The following is a 19,271-nucleotide window of genomic DNA, read 5'->3' on the forward strand; positions in this document are numbered from 1 at the left end:
TAATATAGAGGCCCATTGGAATCAGTGTCAATTGGCCTGGTTCATATTTATTTGGAACCAGGCCAATTGACAGATTTCATTGTGGAGCGTTGTGCCCAGTGGATTAGTCTTCTGACTTTGAAACAGAGGGTCGTGGTTGGAATCCCAGCCATGGTGTAGTTTCCTTCAGCAAGAAATTTATCCACATTGTGCTGCACTCGACCCAGGTGAGGTGAATGGGTACCCGGTAGGAAGAAATTCCTTGAATGCTTGAGCACCTAGGTAGCCCAGCTAAAGCCAGGGTAATAATATCCAAGTCCTTTGGAAGCGCATAGAGACGTTATTCATAATGTATTATGCGCTATACAAGAACTGACTATTATTATTATCAAAAAGGTATTCATGGGGCCACATCTTAGGGCCCCCATGGACTGAGTCCATAGATAAGGATAGATAGATTTGCTGACTGTACAGCAGGTATCATGAATCAGCCCGAAGATCTCGTCCTTTTGCCGTGTATTGATACGATTGATTATATCCACCTGCTAAGAATACTGTATTTAGAAATTCAAATGATGCATGCAGAGTGCGTTTGTTTCTGATTATCTTTCCAGGGAAGAAGAATAAGCTAAGGACATACTTCCTCTCATGGCTGAAACAGAAGATAGTGAGGAACGACGGAGAGGCTACATTGAGTGTGAGTAAAACAAATACTAGTCATTCATAAAGCTATTACAGCCTTCAGTTCTGTGTATTTTATATGTTACTAAATTAAGGAAAAGTTTTAAAAATTCTATTTTTTTGTAGGACTCTGTGATATAGGCCTACCATGCATTTGTACTCATCGGTTAACATCACAGCAGTCATATAATACCTATTGATATTTTGTAATCCTCCCACAAGTGCTAGTAGAATTCAATGCATTACCAGAATATATGAATGTATATGCCCTGAAGCAGTTCTGACTTGGAGGATAAACAATGAAAATGTGTTCATTGGATATATTTTAAAATTTACGCAAGACATTCATTTTGCTTTGGCTGCATATATACAATATTTGTATATTTACAAAACCACTTTCATTCTGTCTTCAACCACTCCCTTAACTTCAAGCAGCAACAGCAGACCATGGATAAGAGAAAGAGTGGTTTCCTTGCCGTCGGTGACCTCGAAGGTTGCATCCATTACAAGATCATCAAGTACGAGAAGATCAAGTTCTTGGTGATCGCCCTCAAAGACAGTATCGAGATCTATGCCTGGGCTCCCAAACCGTACCACAAGTTCATGGCCTTCAAGGTAGGAACATTTACGTTCATCGGTCTATTTTAAAGGCAATTGATAATGATAATAATTATACATTTATATTGCACAATTTCTATACATATAAACTCAACTGCGCATTACAATAATGTTATTACTAGTATTACCCCAGCTATAGCCATGCTGCCTACAAGTGCTCTGGCATTCAGAGGAATTTCTTGCCACCAGGTACCCATTCACCTCACCTGGGTTGAGTGCAGCTCAATATGGGTAAATTTATTGCTGATGGAAAACATGCCATGGCTGGGAATCGAACCCACATCCCACAGATTGAAAGACGAGAGTCATAACCACTAGACCACTACGCCCCCACTGATGAAATATAAAATAATTTTAATAACTTAAAGAATTGCTAAACCCAAAACAGTATTCTCAGTCCACATCACCATTCCAACTTCTGATGTAATTGCCAGACAGGAATCATCTTACCATTACAAACTAGGTGCAGGGCATGATACAATTGATTGCCTGGGACAAGTAAAATGATGCACAGGCAAGCATTTCTCAAACTGACCTGATTAAGAGATTAAGTATGTATGGTTGAAAATACTTATGATTTGAATTACAGCTACAGTTTTAGTTAGAATTAGATCGTGAAAGTCACTAACAAAACTCTTTATGAAATGCTCCCTAGTTCCCTTGATGAACTAAGAGATTGGGTTTATTTCACCCAAAATACTTAGAATTAGAATCACAGGTACAGTTAAAGGAGAATGAAACTCTTGGAGCAAGTTAGCTTATGTGAAAGCAGAAAAATCAAAGAATAAGATCAACAAAAGTTTGAGTAAAATAGGACTAGCAATAGAAGAGTTATGAGCATTTGAATGTCGAGATCACTAATGCTATGGAGATCCTCCCATTGGCAATGCGACCAAGATCTATGATGTCACAGATGAACAACTCTCCCCTTTTGGACACTGAAAATATACCCCAAAACATATCTTTTTGCTCATTCTAATCATATGACAAACAATTCATCAATGATATAATGTTGTGAAACCTCTGTACTTGTCCTCTCATAAAGAGAACACCTCACCTTGTGATAGACTCTATAAAAGTGAGAATATAAGTGAAATAAGTACTAAAGTAATGAGGGAGTTGTACGTGTGTGACATCACAGATCTTGGTCGCATTACCAATGGGAGGATCTACATGGCATTAGTGATCTCAATATTCAAATGCTCATAACTTTCTTATTATTAATTCAATCTTCTTCAAACTTTCAACAATATGTTTCTTTGATTTTTCTTTTTGATATGGATTCAGCTGGTTTCAAGGGTTTCATTCTCCTTTAAAGTAAAAAATATTATTATTATAACCTATTTTTTCTGTTTTTATTGTAGTCTTTCCCCAACCTGGTTCATCGTCCATTGATTGTTGATCTGACTGTGGAGGACAACCAGAGGTTAAAGGTCATCTATGGGTCAGTGAATGGATTCCATGCTATTGACCTGGATTCAGCATCGGTGCAAGATATCTACACACCACCTCAGGTAGGGTATAACAGAGAGTGGATGGAGGGGGGAGGGGTTGAAGAGAGAGAGATAGGTAGGATATGACAAGGAGGAGGGAGGGGGTAAGAGAAAGATGAGAGTAAGAGAGAGGAGAGGAGGGGGGGGGGCTCTGGTGAATTATTACAGAGAGGGGAAAGAAAGGAGAGGGCAGAGGGTAATCAAGATAGGATAAAGGAAGAAGGGGGGACTCCGGTAGATAACGACAGAGAGGAGGAAGACAAGAATCGACGAGAGAGAGAGAGAGGGGGGATGAAGAAAAATGAAAGAGTTAGAGAGAAAGGAAAACAAGGATACATGGAAAGAAAAGTAGACTGCATAAGTCTACTTTCCATGAAGTTGAATAATTGTATAACCCTAAGCATTATTTCAGACCAGAATATTCAAAAACATGTGTTGAATAACATCTTTTCAGTCGAGTTTTAAGTTATACAACATCGCCTTCATTTAACATATTAGTGAGGTCCCAAGTGATTTGACTTTGGTAGTAGACGCACCTGTATAAGAAAGAGATAGGGAGACAGACAATAAGATGGAGAAAGGAAAAGATAAGGGAAGTCATATATTGCATAGATTAAGAGATAGGACTTGGATGCGATGAGATAAATGAATACTTGCTTAGAGATATTTTCTTCAGCAATAATTGTGGTGGATTATACGGTATAGATTTTAGATCAAATCTAAAATTTATTTCATTTTTCTTGACAGGAGATTGGCACTATCACTCCTTACTGTGTAGTCATCCTACCAAACTCACAAGGAAAATACCTCTTACTTTGCTTCAACAGTAAGTCTCTTACATTTTTCTATTTCATGTATGTGTTTGTGTTTCAATAGTATGGGGCGAGGGGGGGAGATGGATGGAACAAAAATTGGCACATTTGCCTCTCTCAACATTAATTAAAAAATTCACTGACACTTTTCTGATCATTGACAGCATGGAATTAAATGACTTGTATTCAGAAAAAGTTAATTAATAATCTAATGGCTAAAACAAAAGTTGGATAGAATTTGTACATGAAATCGTGTTGTTGAGCCATATTGGGATGACATGCTTGTACCAAATTTTGCTTAACATTTTTTTTTGTAGGAATACTCATGGATATATTATATTTCCTTCTTCATTTTCAGATGAAGGTGTATTTGTAGATACTCGAGGGGTTCCTTTCAAGGATGTCATCTTACAATGGGGAGAGCTACCTGCTTCAGTTGGTAAGTTGCGTTTGATTTTGTAGATCGCAACAGTTTATGCAGCTGGCCCCAGACCCTTTGGCCCGAATTCACAAAGGTGGTTTTGAAAACCCACGGTTGAATCCATGGTGTAAAGTATGCAGATGTATGCAGATTTCCTGTATAAATTACGCTTAATTTAGCGCGTATCGGGTGCGTGTATAAAAAAATGTCCAATGCTGATGCACGCTTTTGTCACAGTGTGCCAACTTGATGCCTGTTACCATGGTTAGATACGCTATTTTATTGATTAGTCCAATGTTTGAAAAGTGGACTCATTAATTAAAAACAGTGGACTCCTGAATAAAATAGCGGGGGATTAAGAGGTTACTACACTTGAAGTGGCAGCGCGTGCTAAAGCTAAAGCCAGGGGCATGATGAATAGCATTCCTCGGAATATATTATATCTAGATTGATGGCACAATATATATATATATATGCTTCTTATTATTATCGTCATCTTCATCATCACCATCACCACCAATATTATAATCATCATAATATAAATACTTTTATTATTATCATTATCATCATAATCATCATCATCATGTTCGTATCATCATCGTCGTCATCATCAAATATGTTTGACTTTTGCAAAATGTGATCATGTTTGCATATACTGGTTTGTAAAGAAAAAACATCATCACCATCACCACCAATATTATAATCATCATTATAATATAAATGTTTGTATCATTATCTACAGCCTACATCAGCACTGGTCAGATAATGGGCTGGGGGAACAAGGCCATTGAGATCAGATCAGCAGAGACTGGACACCTTGACGGCGTATTCATGCACAAACGAAGCCAACAGCTACGTTTCCTCTGCGAGAGGAATGATAAGGTTTGTATCATCTTTTATATTTTCTTCTCATTTTACCTGTAATCCCAATGGGAGATGGCCTTTTCTCATAACTGGATTGTCCATTCCTATGTTTCATGAGCTTTAGCCTTTTGAGTATGATGCTGTTGAGTAATATAACAACTTTTGCCTTTATTCTTTATCAAATGCTGGGATTTCGTCCATATTTCCTATGCAAAATTTGATTGAAGATTTCTCATTTTCCTTCTTCATGTGTTCTACCATAGAGTTAGGTTTAATGGAGACTATAATGTTGATACAGAATATAGCTAGAAATTTGCAGTTAAGAAAGTTAATTTGCATAACGGGAAGAAACATGTAGTGAATAGTAAAATTAGGTATGATTTTTTTCTCATTGATAATGAGAAAAATGTAGCATGTACTACTATTTTACTACTTCAATAGCATCTTAAATAAACAATTTTTAAATCTATTTTCAGGTGTTTTTTGCGTCGATACGGCCATCCAACTCTCAAGTCTACTTCTTGACCTTACGAGCAGGCCTCGGTAACTGGTAGATCCCCCCTCGAAGGACTGAACCATGTACAGACGACCTACCATAGGAACGAGACATTCAGAGAATCGGTTGAGATCCGTCGACAATCCACTTAAGATTGTCTCTATATCCTCTTGGTTCGGTGCACTCCCATTCAAACAAACACTGGCGTAAATTCAAGCAGCGAATCCATCATTTGGGGAGGGGGGTGTGATATTATACTACGTCCGCCCCCCCTCCCCCCACTTGAATAACGTGATGTCGTGTATCTGCACCCAGGCAAACCAAAAGTGATGAAATATCTTAAAATAATTCTCTTCTTTCAAATTAAAACCTATATATTCAATTAGCTGAATTTTTCTATTGGTTTTATTTGCACAATTTACACCAGTTTTAGGAGACCACTTCTAGTGAACCTAATATAGAGGGGGATGATCTTTTGTGTCAGCCCTCCCCCCCACTTGAATAACATGACATCATGTATCTATACCTTTGCATACAAAAGTGATTTAACATGAAAACAAAATAACTCTATTTCAAATTGAAACCTATATTCTATTAGCTGAATTTGTATATTGGTTCTGTTTGCACAGTTTTCACATATATGAGTCAATTCAAACAAAGTGATTGATCATAAAAGAAATAAGTTACCTGTGGCAAAGTGAAACCTATATATTCTATTAGCCGGATTGTTGTACTGGTTTTGTTAGCTCAGTTCTCACCTCATTCAGGTGTTTCACTTCAAGTGTTCAAAATGTCAACCTCAAGTGTTTGAATTAAATGTTCACTTGTATTTTTCTGCTCAACGACCATGAAATATTTAATTGTGGAAATATATCTGTTTTATACCGGTAACCTTTGAATTCATGCACCATGGGACCATTATGCGTCCTGCTTAACTGGGATATGTATAAAATGAGGTTGATGACTGTGTGATAATGGTAATAATATTAATAATATCAATGATGATAAAAAGTTCTTGTACAGCGCATATCACATTATGATATAGCGTCCCTGTGCGCTTCCAAAGGACTTTGATGGATAATGTTTCTACAATGGTGCCATCTGTATCTACTACTAAAAGTAAAATATGTTCTAAGCAACCTTGGTCTTACCCTCTTGATGAATGGGATAACATCATTTGTATATTTGGTATTGTATGCATGGATGAAGCCAATGTCTAATATGAAGTTAATGGGGAGGCATATATCTCATTGCTTTATGTATAGTGTCCAGTTAATGTGAGAATTTCAGACTCGTCATTATATGCTATTTATAATTATTTAATTATTTTCCCTTAGTGATAACTCGTACTCCAAACCGACTTGTGATCTATTCTCCTTGTTTTTGGTTCCAATCCTGTCAATTTATGGTAATGACTGGGTTTGGCGTATCATTGTGTATACAGTATAAGTCTGTATCAAAGCATACATATTCATTAGGCCATGAATATGCAATTAACTGTTTGAAACCAGTTGGCTGTTATAATGTATGACAGGTAATGCCGAAAGAAAATTTTTTTATACCATGGTCAATTTTCAGTGGGAAAACATATTCCTAGTACGGGAGAAATGATGAAAATCCATCATTATCCAACTTGATTGACACTAAACAATCACTCTATCAGAAGTCTCCGATTGCTCATAAATACAGCATAAAAACCTTGCCCTTAGCAAAGCAGATGTTATGTGCCCTGCATGTCAAGTAATAATGCACCGGTGTGTTGGCTCAGTTGGTAGAGCATCCGTCTCACAACTGGGAGGTCGGGGTTCAAACCTCGGCTGCGTCAGACCAAAAGACGTTGAAAGATGGGAGTTGCTGCTACCCTGTTTGGCATTTAACGATTAAAGGGATAGAGCCTCGTGGATCTGGCGCTGCACAGCGGCTGCCGGGCCCACGATCAATTGGGCAAAGCAAATTTTCAGAGTATTTCATCTCATGTCTATTTCGAACAATAAATTATGAATTTTCATCATTTTCATCATTTCAATAATTACCTGCCACACTCCCATTTACCTAACCTGGGTTGAGTGCAGCACAATATGGATGAATTTCTTGCTGAAGGAAAATTAACGCCTGGAGTAGGATTTGAATCCACGACCCTCTGATTGAGATGCGGGAGTCAGAACCACAACACCATGACGCCTCCACCGAGTGAAGTATACAGTGTACAGTGTAAATCTCATATGATCTTTATCTCCATTTACGACCCTGTTAGGTGCTTGGTCAGTATACTATCTAGTATAATACTTCCCAGTTGATGGACAATTTTGTACATTGAGTGTGGGGAAGCCTGTATGTGATTACTGGGAGAAGCTTGCTTACAGCTATCATGTTATCTTTTAAGTGCTGCATGTTCATAAATGATTGTTTTTTCTTTGTTCTTTTTTGTTTTTAACTCAAAGTACTATTGTTTTCATATGAAGAAACACCATTGCTTGCAGTGGCGGATTCAGGGTTTTGAAAGTGAGGGCTGCAAATTGCAAATTTCAAACTTTCTGAGATTTTGCTATATAAAGGGGGGGGGGGTGCACCCATGCAACCTTGTCTGGATCCGCCACTGGCTTGTGTATTAAATGATAATGATGCTAGCTAGTAAAAGTTTTCAGAATTTTGCTTGGATACAATATGTTTTTTTCACTGTATAGAGTCAGTAAAGTGTCTTTATATGATGAAGATATACATCTTCACACATCAAATGAGACAGGGTTTTCTGAAGCAAATAACTCAACTTTGACGTAAAAACAGTAGAACTTTTGTATAGTTGTTCATGGGTTTTTATGCCTCCGCCCATTGTAATGCCTGGGGTATTCATACGTCTGTCCTGTTTTTGTTCTCGCCATAACTGAAGAACTGTTTGATTTTAAACTTGATTACATGTAAGTATGCATATGGAAGTGACCATGACTAGTTGGGGGATATCAAAGTCAAAGGTCAAAGATGTCATATCATTCATGTACATTGAAATGTCTTATTCTCATGAAACTGAGGGATCAACTTGAAATTAAACTCGTTCCTGAATTCTTTAATATAGGAGGGTTGATTTGATGATAATGTGGAAGTTTTTTAAATAAATTTTGGAGTTAAGTGTGCAATAGATTTGAAAATGGGGGAGGCATAGATTTCTATTGTGCACAGTTGATAATCCATCTAGTTCACTTTGGTTCAAACCCTCTTTTCAAAGGCATTCAATAATATATAATAATCAAAGTTCTATGCCTGCCCGTTCATGCTCACAAGTTTGATCAACATTGACTTGACATGGATGGGGGGATAATGTCTCTTTCATTTTGAAGTTGGCAAATTGACGTTATCATGTATATGTGAATTAAATTGGGTAACTGGTGCTTGGATATTATTAAGTTTTTTAATTTTTATTTCCTCTTAGTTTTCTAATATGAAAACAAGTTTGCTTGCCATGTTATGGGCCTTATTTTTTTACTCTCTTATTTTTAGATAGCGTTTCCCTAAGTTTTAGAAATCATGTTTGTAAAAAGGCATCATAGATTCCATGTATATAATGTAATAAAGTAAACTATATGTAATTCTAGTTAAACAAATTAAGGTTTGGGATATTGCACTGTTTAAATTATTTCTTTTTACTTTTTTAGTCTTCTTTCCTATGTACTAGCAGAATTTATGTTACTAGACCTGTTGTCCATACATTGCTATCTATTCTGTTTTCTCAACCTAGTAGACTACCTGATAAGTAGACCACTTGCTTGTAGGCTAAGCGTATATAATCCTGAAGAACTTGGCTGGTAGGCAAAAGCTGTTTACGTAAACCTCGTGTTCAATCTAGCGGAGTTACTAGGCCATTGGCAACCCTGGTTTGAATGTTGATTAGACCTGCTAAAGTTTTAATCTACTTTCTGCCATTTTATTGCCAGAATGGCTCCATTGTAGGAAGCCTTCGAGCGACTTAAGCTGTTTTCCATAGCAACCCCAAGTTTACGTGTAAAAGTGACAATGATGGTCATGTTTTAGGCTACTAAAGAAGTCACAGAACATGTGTAGTCATGTACATGTTTTTATGAAGGCAAAGGAGAGCTGAAATGTTGTAGTCCAACATTTAAGTTTGTTTCAGAATTCATCATTGTTTCTTCTTCAGGGTGATATATATACATGAGTTACTTTTGTTCTCCATTCGTTAATGTGTCTTTTTAATCACAGTAAGTATAGGACTTTTATCACTTTTCATAAGTATTTATTGGATAGTGTAGACTTTACAAGGCATTAATGAATGTTGTAATTATTATTTCTTGCAAGCATGTAAACATACTAAACCTTGAATACGCTCCTCTACAGTAATTGGGTTCATAAGTTCACGTTTGGTCCAATTTACTCTTTCTATTCAGGAAATTGCATTATTAAACAATACTTCTCATAATGCCATTATTATCTTGCTCCACATGTTTGAGCAGGATAATTTTGCAGGAAATGTTTTTTGCCTTCGTTGGTAAACTTGTCTGTAAAAACCCGATTGATTCATCGAGTAGTGCATAATTGAGCTTGCATTAAAAGGCCAAATTGTCACTTTTCAAAATTCACACAGCGGTAATATTTTTGGTCCCCAAAAACAGTAAATAATAGCATTTTAACCTTTATTTATCAGGTGTTAAGATATATATATCTGGTTGAAAAATATCTGATTTCATTTTTTAATTAAAACTTTATGGAATTTGCATTTCAAAATGGTGCAAAGATGATCAGTTTTAGAAACCAATAGCTTTGAATATCCCGATGAAAAAGGAATTCTTTTATTCATTCACTATTTGTAAAATAATGAATTCACCTTACTTCGCAGCCATGTTTGTTTTTCTTTCTTTTATACATGTAATTGCTATGTTGCCTCTGTATAGTATCTCCCTTATATCCTGTGTACATATCTTGACCTTCTAAATGGACTGTGATAAGAAATATCTGAACTGTAAATTAACATATGTGCATTAATTGACTTAAAAAATATATCATTTCAATATCTGGGGCAATATTTATGTATGCCACATTTTTACATATGTTTTTTATAGGAAATTAATCACATGCTAGAAACGGGGGCTCATCTTTGTCGGATGGAATTCAGATTAATATCAGCTGAATCACTTTTCAGTTTTGTATAACTATGTATAGTTTGAAAATTCATATTTTTTATTTACGCTATTTTTTCTGCTTTTAATGCACTGCATTTGTTATTCGTGTATTTTCTTTCTTCTTTTTCGTTGATCAACTCTTAACAAGAATGATATTTGTGGTGTTTCTTACTTTGGTAAAAAATGGCAGTGTATATAGGACAGTCCATAAATAACTATACTCTTGTTTGTGTATTTATGTAATTATGTAATGTATCATGTACAAGTATGCATATTTTAAAATGTGTTGGAAAGAAAGTGTTCACTGGAGGATGTGCAAATGATGAAAAAAAAACGATAACTAATTAAACTGACGTTTGACATTTATACAAGGCAATTCATGACTGTGGTGTATTGGTGTTTCTTTGGGCTTGCTGGTGTCCTCAAAATATGAGTGCCGTTATGATTAAATCTAAGTAACTTGTTGCAGTCAACACTGATTCATGAGAAAGTCCTTAAAATCAAGGTTAATTGATGCCATATAGATTTAGACCTGGTACTTGTTTTATAAAACTTACAATTATTGTAACTACCATGGTAACAGAGCTCAACAACCAATCAAAATCAAGGTTTCCTTGGTAGTTATCATAATGGCAAATTTACAAAAAATATAAGTCTTTATGAAATAGACCCTTGGTTTATTTACATGAATCTTAGTTTGTGCAATCATGAAATCTGAGCTGATAAATGATTTCCCAACCTACTCTTTCACAAGCTCCCAACAAAAAACAAACGACTAAACACTCATTCTTTAGAAGGCCATGGAGCCGGACCTGTGACATAAAGCTTAGTGATTGATCAAAGGGCTGATTCTTACAATTGATTATACACGATAATCAATGCAATCAATATAGAAACAGCTCCACATGATCAATCGCTGAGATTGATGTTACGGGGCACTGATGGTGACTTGTGTATCAAACATATTTGACTTTTTTTCTGGCTACTTCCCTCGAGACCAATCATCAAATGAGAAGTTTTTTTTCCAGCAACGTAGTGTTGCCGCATCAGAATTGGGCATTAAAGACCATACCTCATGAATATTCATAAGCATAAAAAAAATTGCAATGACTTGCGCAACTTGTCGATGTGGAGTGAAGAAATAATCCTTGCGCCGACAGAACTAGAGACAAGGTTGCGAGTTTGAATCCCAGTATGGGCAAGAATTATTATTTTTTTAATTTGAGGCAAGTCTTTGAAGAAATACAAGATTTGTAGTCTGATTTAAAGCCTTCAAAACGGGTCATCAGTGGTACAGAGGGGAAAAAAAGTTGTAGGTAAAACAAGTTAGTCACCCAGATGAGGGGGGGGGGAGGGGGATGTAAAAGCTTGTCACACTTTCAATCATGACATAACAGGCGACTGGAATTACAGTGCTGGAATTCGAACTAAATTTTTTCTCATTTAAAAATGTTTATTTCACAATTTCAAATCAAAGTGATTTATAAAAAAAATACAATCATTAAAACAGCAGTTTGTTGAAGAAGGCTTTTTTTTTTCATCAGGAAATGGAAAAAAAGCAATTTGTTACATTGTCTATTGACAGGAGAGAAAAATAGAACTTATGAAAATAATTGCAAGTCATCAAAACACCATTGAATAAATTTTATTATTTTTTGTATATCTACGAGTGAAATTAAATCATTTCCTCACATTGTACATTTAAAAAAATCATTTCAACATGCTTACAAAATATAAAAATCAAAGGAATTATTTGAAATAATCATTGATTCAGATTGTAAGAAAGTGACAGTTCTATAGGGGTGTGGGTATATAGACATACTGACTCCATGGCCTGTATTCTGAAGTCGGGTTTAACTTAAACTCAGGTTTAAAGTTGTGGTTTAAGTATGGATAGCCAATTGTTACATAAATCACTAATGGTAGAGATATTATAATTCAGCTCATTTGGCTCTCAAATCATTCATAATTGTCTAGGAAGTATAAATATATGATTGTCTTCACCATCGATGAATCAGGAAAGCGCACAGTAAACATAAGAAACATACAACTTAATAAAAATTTTGACACTTTTGGCTTCCCATAATTTTAGCAGGGTTAGACCATGGTCTAAGTTAAATCTGACTTCAGAATACGGGCCCATGGGAATAGGTTCTGTTGTTAGTACAAACATTGGGGGGGGGGATCATATCCAGTGGTGCCTAAAAGTTAGTGAACCCCACTAGAAAATAAACATATTTAAAGTGTTCAAGTTCTGCCATGTTTTAGATATTTAATTGTGTTCGGTGATAAAGCATTACATTAATATAGTTCATTCCTCTGGGCTGGCAAAACATTGCAGCGTTTTTGTCTACATTCAACACTTAGCATGGAGAAGTGCATTTTGTGTTGGGGTTCACTAGCTTTTGAGCACAACTGAACATTCGAAAATGAGAACACAAAATATCATATTCATGAATCTGCAAGACATCAACAATATATAAAGTCTATATAATTTATATGATATGCAATCCTTCATTACTTTATGTCTAACTTCCTTGTACCTTGCCATGACTGTACTAGGTAATTGGTCTATCAGAAACAGGTGTAGGAAATGCATGGACAGTGAAGGTTTGTTTCTATATCATAAAGAACATGTAAGTTTGTTGTATTCTATCATGTTATTTGTGGTATACACATCAAACACTTAATTTTTCAAAGCCAGTTGGTTTCACCATTTTTATAAAAATTAAATGCACAAATAGAATAAATAGATATTGATCAGTTGATTTCTTAATTATCTTAATCTAGTACCTCAGAAGGGAATTTTTACTTTAATCTGAAATGTTGTCTTATTTCAGTTAATACATGATTGCCCCCAATGTACTGAAAATGGTTAACAATTTGTTTTATTTATACTTCCTTTTCTGCAAGAGCATTGCTTTCTTTTTTGTAGTATGATCCAACATACTTTTGCCAATTATAGCCCCCTCCACCTCCTCCCCCACCACCTCCTCCTCCTCCACCACCTCCTCCTCCACCTCCACCTCCACCTCCACCGCCTCCTCCTCCACCCCCACCGCCACCATTACCTGGCTTTGGTTTAGGCTTCGGTTTATATCCTCCTCCTCCACCACCTCCTCCTCCTCCCCCACCACCTCCCCCGCCTCCTCCACCCCCACCTCCCCCACCTCCCCCACCTCCTCCACCCCCACCCCCTCCACCCCCACCATTACCTGGTTTTGGTTTAGGCTTAGGTTTGTATCCTCCTCCTCCACCACCTCCGCCGCCACCTCCACCGCCTCCACCACCACCTCCCCCTCCACCATTACCTGGTTTTGGTTTAGGCTTAGGTTTGTATCCTCCTCCTCCACCACCGCCGCCTCCTCCGCCGCCTCCACCTCCTCCTCCACCCCCACCTCCTCCCCCTCCTCCTCCACCCCCACCATTACCTGGTTTTGGTTTAGGCTTAGGTTTGTATCCTCCTCCACCACCGCCTCCTCCTCCTCCACCGCCTCCCCCTCCTCCTCCACTGCCTCCCCCTCCTCCTCCACCCCCACCGCCACCATTACCTGGTTTTGGTTTTGGCTTTGGTTTATTTCCTCCACCACCGCCACCTCCGCCGCCTCCACCTCCACCACCACCACCGCCTCCCCCTCCTCCTCCACCCCCACCGCCACCATTACCTGGTTTTGGCTTTGGTTTATTTCCTCCGCCACCGCCTCCTCCATTACCTGGTTTTGGTTTAGGCTTAGGTTTGTATCCTCCTCCTCCACCACCTCCTCCTCCACCCCCACCATTACCTGGTTTTGGTTTAGGCTTAGGTTTGTATCCTCCTCCTCCACCACCGCCTCCTCCGCCGCCTCCACCTCCACCACCACCACCGCCTCCTCCACCCCCACCGCCACCATTACCTGGTTTTGGCTTTGGTTTATTTCCTCCACCACCGCCTCCTCCTCCACCACCACCACCTCCACCGCCTCCACCTCCTCCTCCGCCACCGCCTCCTCCACCATTTCCAGGACAAGGTTTATTGCAGTCTGAACAGGGTTTTGGTTTTGGTTTACCTCTACCTCTTCCTTTACTCCTGAGCTGGAAGAGGCGAGCAATTAGAGCACCTTTCTCCTGGTCTTCGGCGTCATTCCCGAAATCATCAAAATTGAACTCGTCATCGTAGTCGAACCCGTAGGCCAGATCGATGTAGTTTTGGTCCGTTTCTTGTTGGATACCTTTCAGCACAGCAAGATCATGGGCATTCTCTTTAGCTGCGGCGTCTTGAGTGATGATGCCATTCACTAATTCTTTGCTGTCAGCCTCCCCTGTCTACATGATATAAAAAAAATTGAATTAATGGAACGTAATTAGTCTGCAATCCATAATTACCACTGCACCGGGCCACTGCACTGATGATGTGAGTGTTCACATATAATATAAGTGGCAAACAGTTGCAAATGTTTAGTTCCTAAAGGTGATCAAAATCAATTTGAGAATTGAATTAATTCACCATAAGTACCCTTGCTGGAGTTGGGGGTATTGAATAAAGCTGGATTAAAACCTAGATTGAACAAGAATTTTGGTCAACATCTCTATGGAATGCTTGGTTAATCTTATACTCCCATATTCATCACCAAAATAACATACCCAATCAATTAAATTCTTTGTTTCCTCTGAAATTCCTCATATTATATTCTCCTTTCACAACAAATTGAATTTGGGGCAAATTTTTGCCACTGGATTAGAATAATCTCTACTTTGTGAATGAGTTGACAATGGGCGCTTTATAAATGTGTGGTAAGTTCAGGTTAACGTAGGGTTAACTAAAACGGTTACACTTCGTAATTCCGAAACACGTAAATTGCCTATACCTCGATGTTCGTTAATCCGAAAACGTAAAAGGGTTCGTTAATCCGAACATTTGTGGCGTTATTCCGAAGGTTCGTTTTTCCGAAGGTTCGATAATCCGAAAACGAAATAAGGTTCGATGTTCCAAAGGTTCGTTAATCCGAAAACGAAATAAGGTTCGTTGTTCCGAAGGTTCGTTAATCCGAAAACTAAATAAGGTTCGTTAATCATTTCGTTTTCGGACTAACGAACCTTCGGAATTACGAACCTCATTTCGTTTTCGGATTAACGAACCTTCGAAATTACGAACCTTCGAAATTACAAACCTCATTTCGTTTTCGGATTAACGAACCTTCGGAATTACGAATGTATGCGAACTAAAACATGGCTCTGAAAATACAGCCCAATAGATTTTATCTATCTTAATTATGTTTTGAAAGATCCAAGTTTAAGTTAGAATAATTTATAATACTCTTCTGGATATTGAAATAGATTGTTAATAGGCTGATATCAAAGTTAACATTTTTTTACTTTTTCTTTCTTGGTACAGTGAAAATGTCAAATTCATCATTCACTAAGCAAACAAATGTGTTGTATTAATCAATTAGAAGTAGAACCAATAACATGAGTATGATGTATAATAATATAAAATAAACATCAAAACAATATACCTAACTCATTGACCAAGTTATGTATCTATATTTAAGATCTATAAGATCTTACTCAATCGATTCACTCAAAAAGGATGTTACACAACAAAATACTGATTTCCGATTTAGTCCATGAATAATCAGTTGCTTATCTTGGGGAGGCAAGGTGTCGGTTTTGGTGAGAAAATAGATGGAGAATGAAGGGGAAATTGGAAAAGAAAAAGAATGAGAAAAAAAGACAAGTAAGCTCCATTCAATGAGCAATCAAGGAATCTCATGTATGCCAAATGTTGCCATGTGTGCAATTTTAGCACTTCTTTCAGCTGTTTGAGGGGTATATCTGGCTGAAAATAATTTGAATAGCTAGATGCAGTAAAATCAGACAAGCAAAACTGTAAAACATTTTATCAAAACCGGATAAAGAAAAACAGATACCGCAGGTAATTTTTTTTTGCAATTTGGTAAAAGTTTTCTGTCTTCATGAATATGCAATGAGCAACTTCAATGATTTCATATTTCTACTTGTTCTTTTTTTATTTATTATTTCAATAACAATTATTCAATTTTCCATCTCCGAGAATGTGAAGGTGAGATCGACTGCTGACGTAATGTGTTAGATCATCCTTGCCAAGTCTTATATTTACTAAAGGGATACTTACCGTATTTTACACACATGAAAAATGAAATAATTTCATGTAATAAAACAAGAAAAAGGAAAAAAAGGAACCATTGCATATTCATGCCAACACACACATCAGTGACATCACTGTTTTACTATATTAAAGGTAAAGTCCACCCCAGAAAAATGTTGATTTGAATAGAGAAAAATCAGACTAGCATAAAGCTGAAAATTTCTTCAAATTTGGATGTAAAATAAGAAATGACAATCTAAAATTTTGCTTATTTTCACAAAACAGTGATATGCACATTTCAGTGGTATGAAAATGAGACGGTCGATGATGTCCCTCACTATTTCTTTTGTTTTTTCTTGTTTGAATTTCACAATATTTCATTTTTTACAGATTTGACATTAAACAATGCTAATTCCACATGCTCAGGAAGGAATTAATTGTCGTTTTACTTGACAGTGAGGAGAAAATTAGAATATTTCATACAATAAAATACAAAAGAAATAGTGAGTGGATGACGTCATCAGTCTCCTCATTTGCATACTGATCGGGATGTGCATATAAGCGAAACTTTAAAATGTCAGAACTTTATTTTACATCCGATCGTAATGTAAAGTTCAGTGTTATGCTTGTTGGATTTTTCTGTTTATTCAAATTAACTTTTTGTTGGGGTGGACTTGTCCTTTAATGCCAAACTTTAAAAATGCATTAACTTTCTTTCCGATTGGACTGTAATGAAATTGTCTGTTATTTGCTTGTTTTTATTTTACTCTTTCATCCTGGGGTACCCCTTTTCAGTTGGAAGTAGCGCAATTTGCTCGCTTGCCCCGGTGTCGATTTTCCTTGAAATGCCACTGCAAGTACTTGTAACAACATGGGTAAGAGACAGAAAAAAGAGAGGTCATTGATACATACCTGCTTTAGTTTCGAAATGGGGAGTGCTGGAGTACACCTCCACAGTGTGGTGACGATGACCACGCTCACAAGAAGCCACCGAGCCATGGCTAGTAGCCGTAACTCCCCCAATAGAGAACTGGTATCAGACTAATCACTCGATCTGTCAGAGGAATTCCACTCCAGGTTATGATGCTTGCTCACAAACGATCTTGATGAAAATGTCCTTTCCAAAACTTATCAGCCCAGTGTAATAGTCTTCGGCATGATGAAGAGAGCCAGCTTTTAAATATTTTCTAGCCCCCGATTGGTTAGCAAATATGTTTTGAACTATGCTACTGTTTCAACGTAATGACGGGGTGGCGGTGCCATACTGCAAGAGTATTTAGGGGGGGATGGGAAGATGACTTAAAAGTGACTTCATTTTTTTCTCAATTGAATAACAGGTTTTATAGAGGTAAATGACCTGGACCCCTCTTCATGATAAACTTCTTTTTCCTCTCCCCTTCGTTTTCTACGTTTTCACCACTTGATAAAAAAAATCAAAGGGTTGAAGCAAGTCCTCAAGACAGGGTCCCTTATAAACCACCCACAGATAAGCAAATAACAAAAGGTTAAGTTGAACATTTGAAAGAGTAAAGTTGAATATTTGAAAAGCAAATGTCAGTACAACTTGAATGATTATTGTTTGAAAGCGTCTAGACGATTTTGTAGACATGTGATTCTCATCAATTAGAAATAGAGTAAAAACATAACGAGTCCTGAAATTTGAGGGGCAGGCCATGGTGTATTAGGGATATTTCCTCATAACTGCGAGCGAGCAAAACAATTGACTCTTTAAAATGAAAATTCTTATTTTAGGATGGATTTAACACGATATCTAGGAAATACTTATTACCCCTTTCTTTTTCCATTTCCCTTTTTTTTTCTCAGTTGCAAATCATCACCACCATCACCACCACCAACATCACCACCACCACCACCGCCATCATCATCATCACCACCACCACCATCATCACTATCACCGCCGCCACCACCACCATCACCATCATTACCAACACCATCATCAACACCACCACCATCACCAACACCACCACCATCATCACCACCAACACCACCATCATCACCACCATACTATTATCACAGTCAACTTCATAATCATCACCATCATCATAACACTCACTATCCCCACCACCACCACCATCACCATCATCATCACCAACACCAACACCATCATCATCACCATACTATTATCACAGTCAACCTCATAATCATCACCACCATCACCACCACCACCACCACCATCATCACCACCACCGTCATCACCACCATACTATTATCAGTCAACCTCATAACACTCACTATCACCACCACCACCATCATCAACACCAACACCACCATCACTATCACCGCCGCCACCACCACCACCACCATCATCAACACCACCACCATCACCAACACCACCATCATCACCACCACCATCATCACCACCAACACCACCATCATCACCAACACCACCATCATCACCACCATACTATTATCAGTCAACCTCATAATCATCACCATCATCATAACACTCACTATCACCACCACCACCACCATCATCACCACCACCATCATCACCAACACCATCATCATCACCATACTATTATCAGTCAACCTCATAATCATCACCACCATCACCACCACCACCATCACCATCATTACCAACACCACCACCATCATCAACACCACCACCATCACCAACACCACCACCACCATCATCACCACCAACACCACCATCATCA

The 19,271-nt window shown here is 37.7% G+C and overlaps 2 protein-coding genes across 2 annotated transcripts in view; one reads left to right on the forward strand and one right to left on the reverse strand.

Annotated features, from left to right (window-relative positions):
- LOC129278749 (TRAF2 and NCK-interacting protein kinase-like) overlaps positions 1–10,866 on the forward strand; it is a 45,794-nt gene extending 34,928 nt beyond the window's left edge. Inside the window, exons 20-26 of the mRNA XM_064111625.1 lie at positions 594–676; positions 1,093–1,275; positions 2,643–2,792; positions 3,519–3,597; positions 3,942–4,022; positions 4,747–4,886; positions 5,345–10,866. Of these exons, the coding sequence (XP_063967695.1) occupies positions 594–676; positions 1,093–1,275; positions 2,643–2,792; positions 3,519–3,597; positions 3,942–4,022; positions 4,747–4,886; positions 5,345–5,422 (794 nt within the window). The 3' untranslated portion in view covers positions 5,423–10,866. The remainder of the gene's footprint in view (positions 1–593; positions 677–1,092; positions 1,276–2,642; positions 2,793–3,518; positions 3,598–3,941; positions 4,023–4,746; positions 4,887–5,344) is intronic.
- Positions 10,867–13,382: 2,516 nt separating this feature from the next.
- Positions 13,383–17,592, reverse strand: LOC129278748 (uncharacterized). Its single transcript, XM_064111626.1, has 2 exons — positions 17,506–17,592; positions 13,383–14,792 (listed from the first exon to the last, which is right to left on the reverse strand). The coding sequence occupies exons 1-2, from the start codon at positions 17,590–17,592 to the stop codon at positions 13,383–13,385; spliced, it is 1,497 nt and encodes a 498-aa protein (XP_063967696.1).
- Positions 17,593–19,271: the final 1,679 nt, after the last annotated feature.

Source organism: Lytechinus pictus, chromosome 16, assembly GCF_037042905.1.
Source record: "Lytechinus pictus isolate F3 Inbred chromosome 16, Lp3.0, whole genome shotgun sequence".
Taxonomy (NCBI): domain Eukaryota; kingdom Metazoa; phylum Echinodermata; class Echinoidea; order Temnopleuroida; family Toxopneustidae; genus Lytechinus; species Lytechinus pictus.

Bases quoted from the DNA above. Each gene is read 5' to 3' on its own strand.
- LOC129278748 (XM_064111626.1), bottom strand. From the start codon at position 17,592: ATGGCTCGGTGGCTTCTTGTGAGCGTGGTCATCGTCACCACACTGTGG. The intron at 14,793-17,505 runs GTATGTATCAAT...TATATCATGTAG, and splicing joins CCATTTCGAAACTAAAGCAG to ACAGGGGAGGCTGACAGCAA.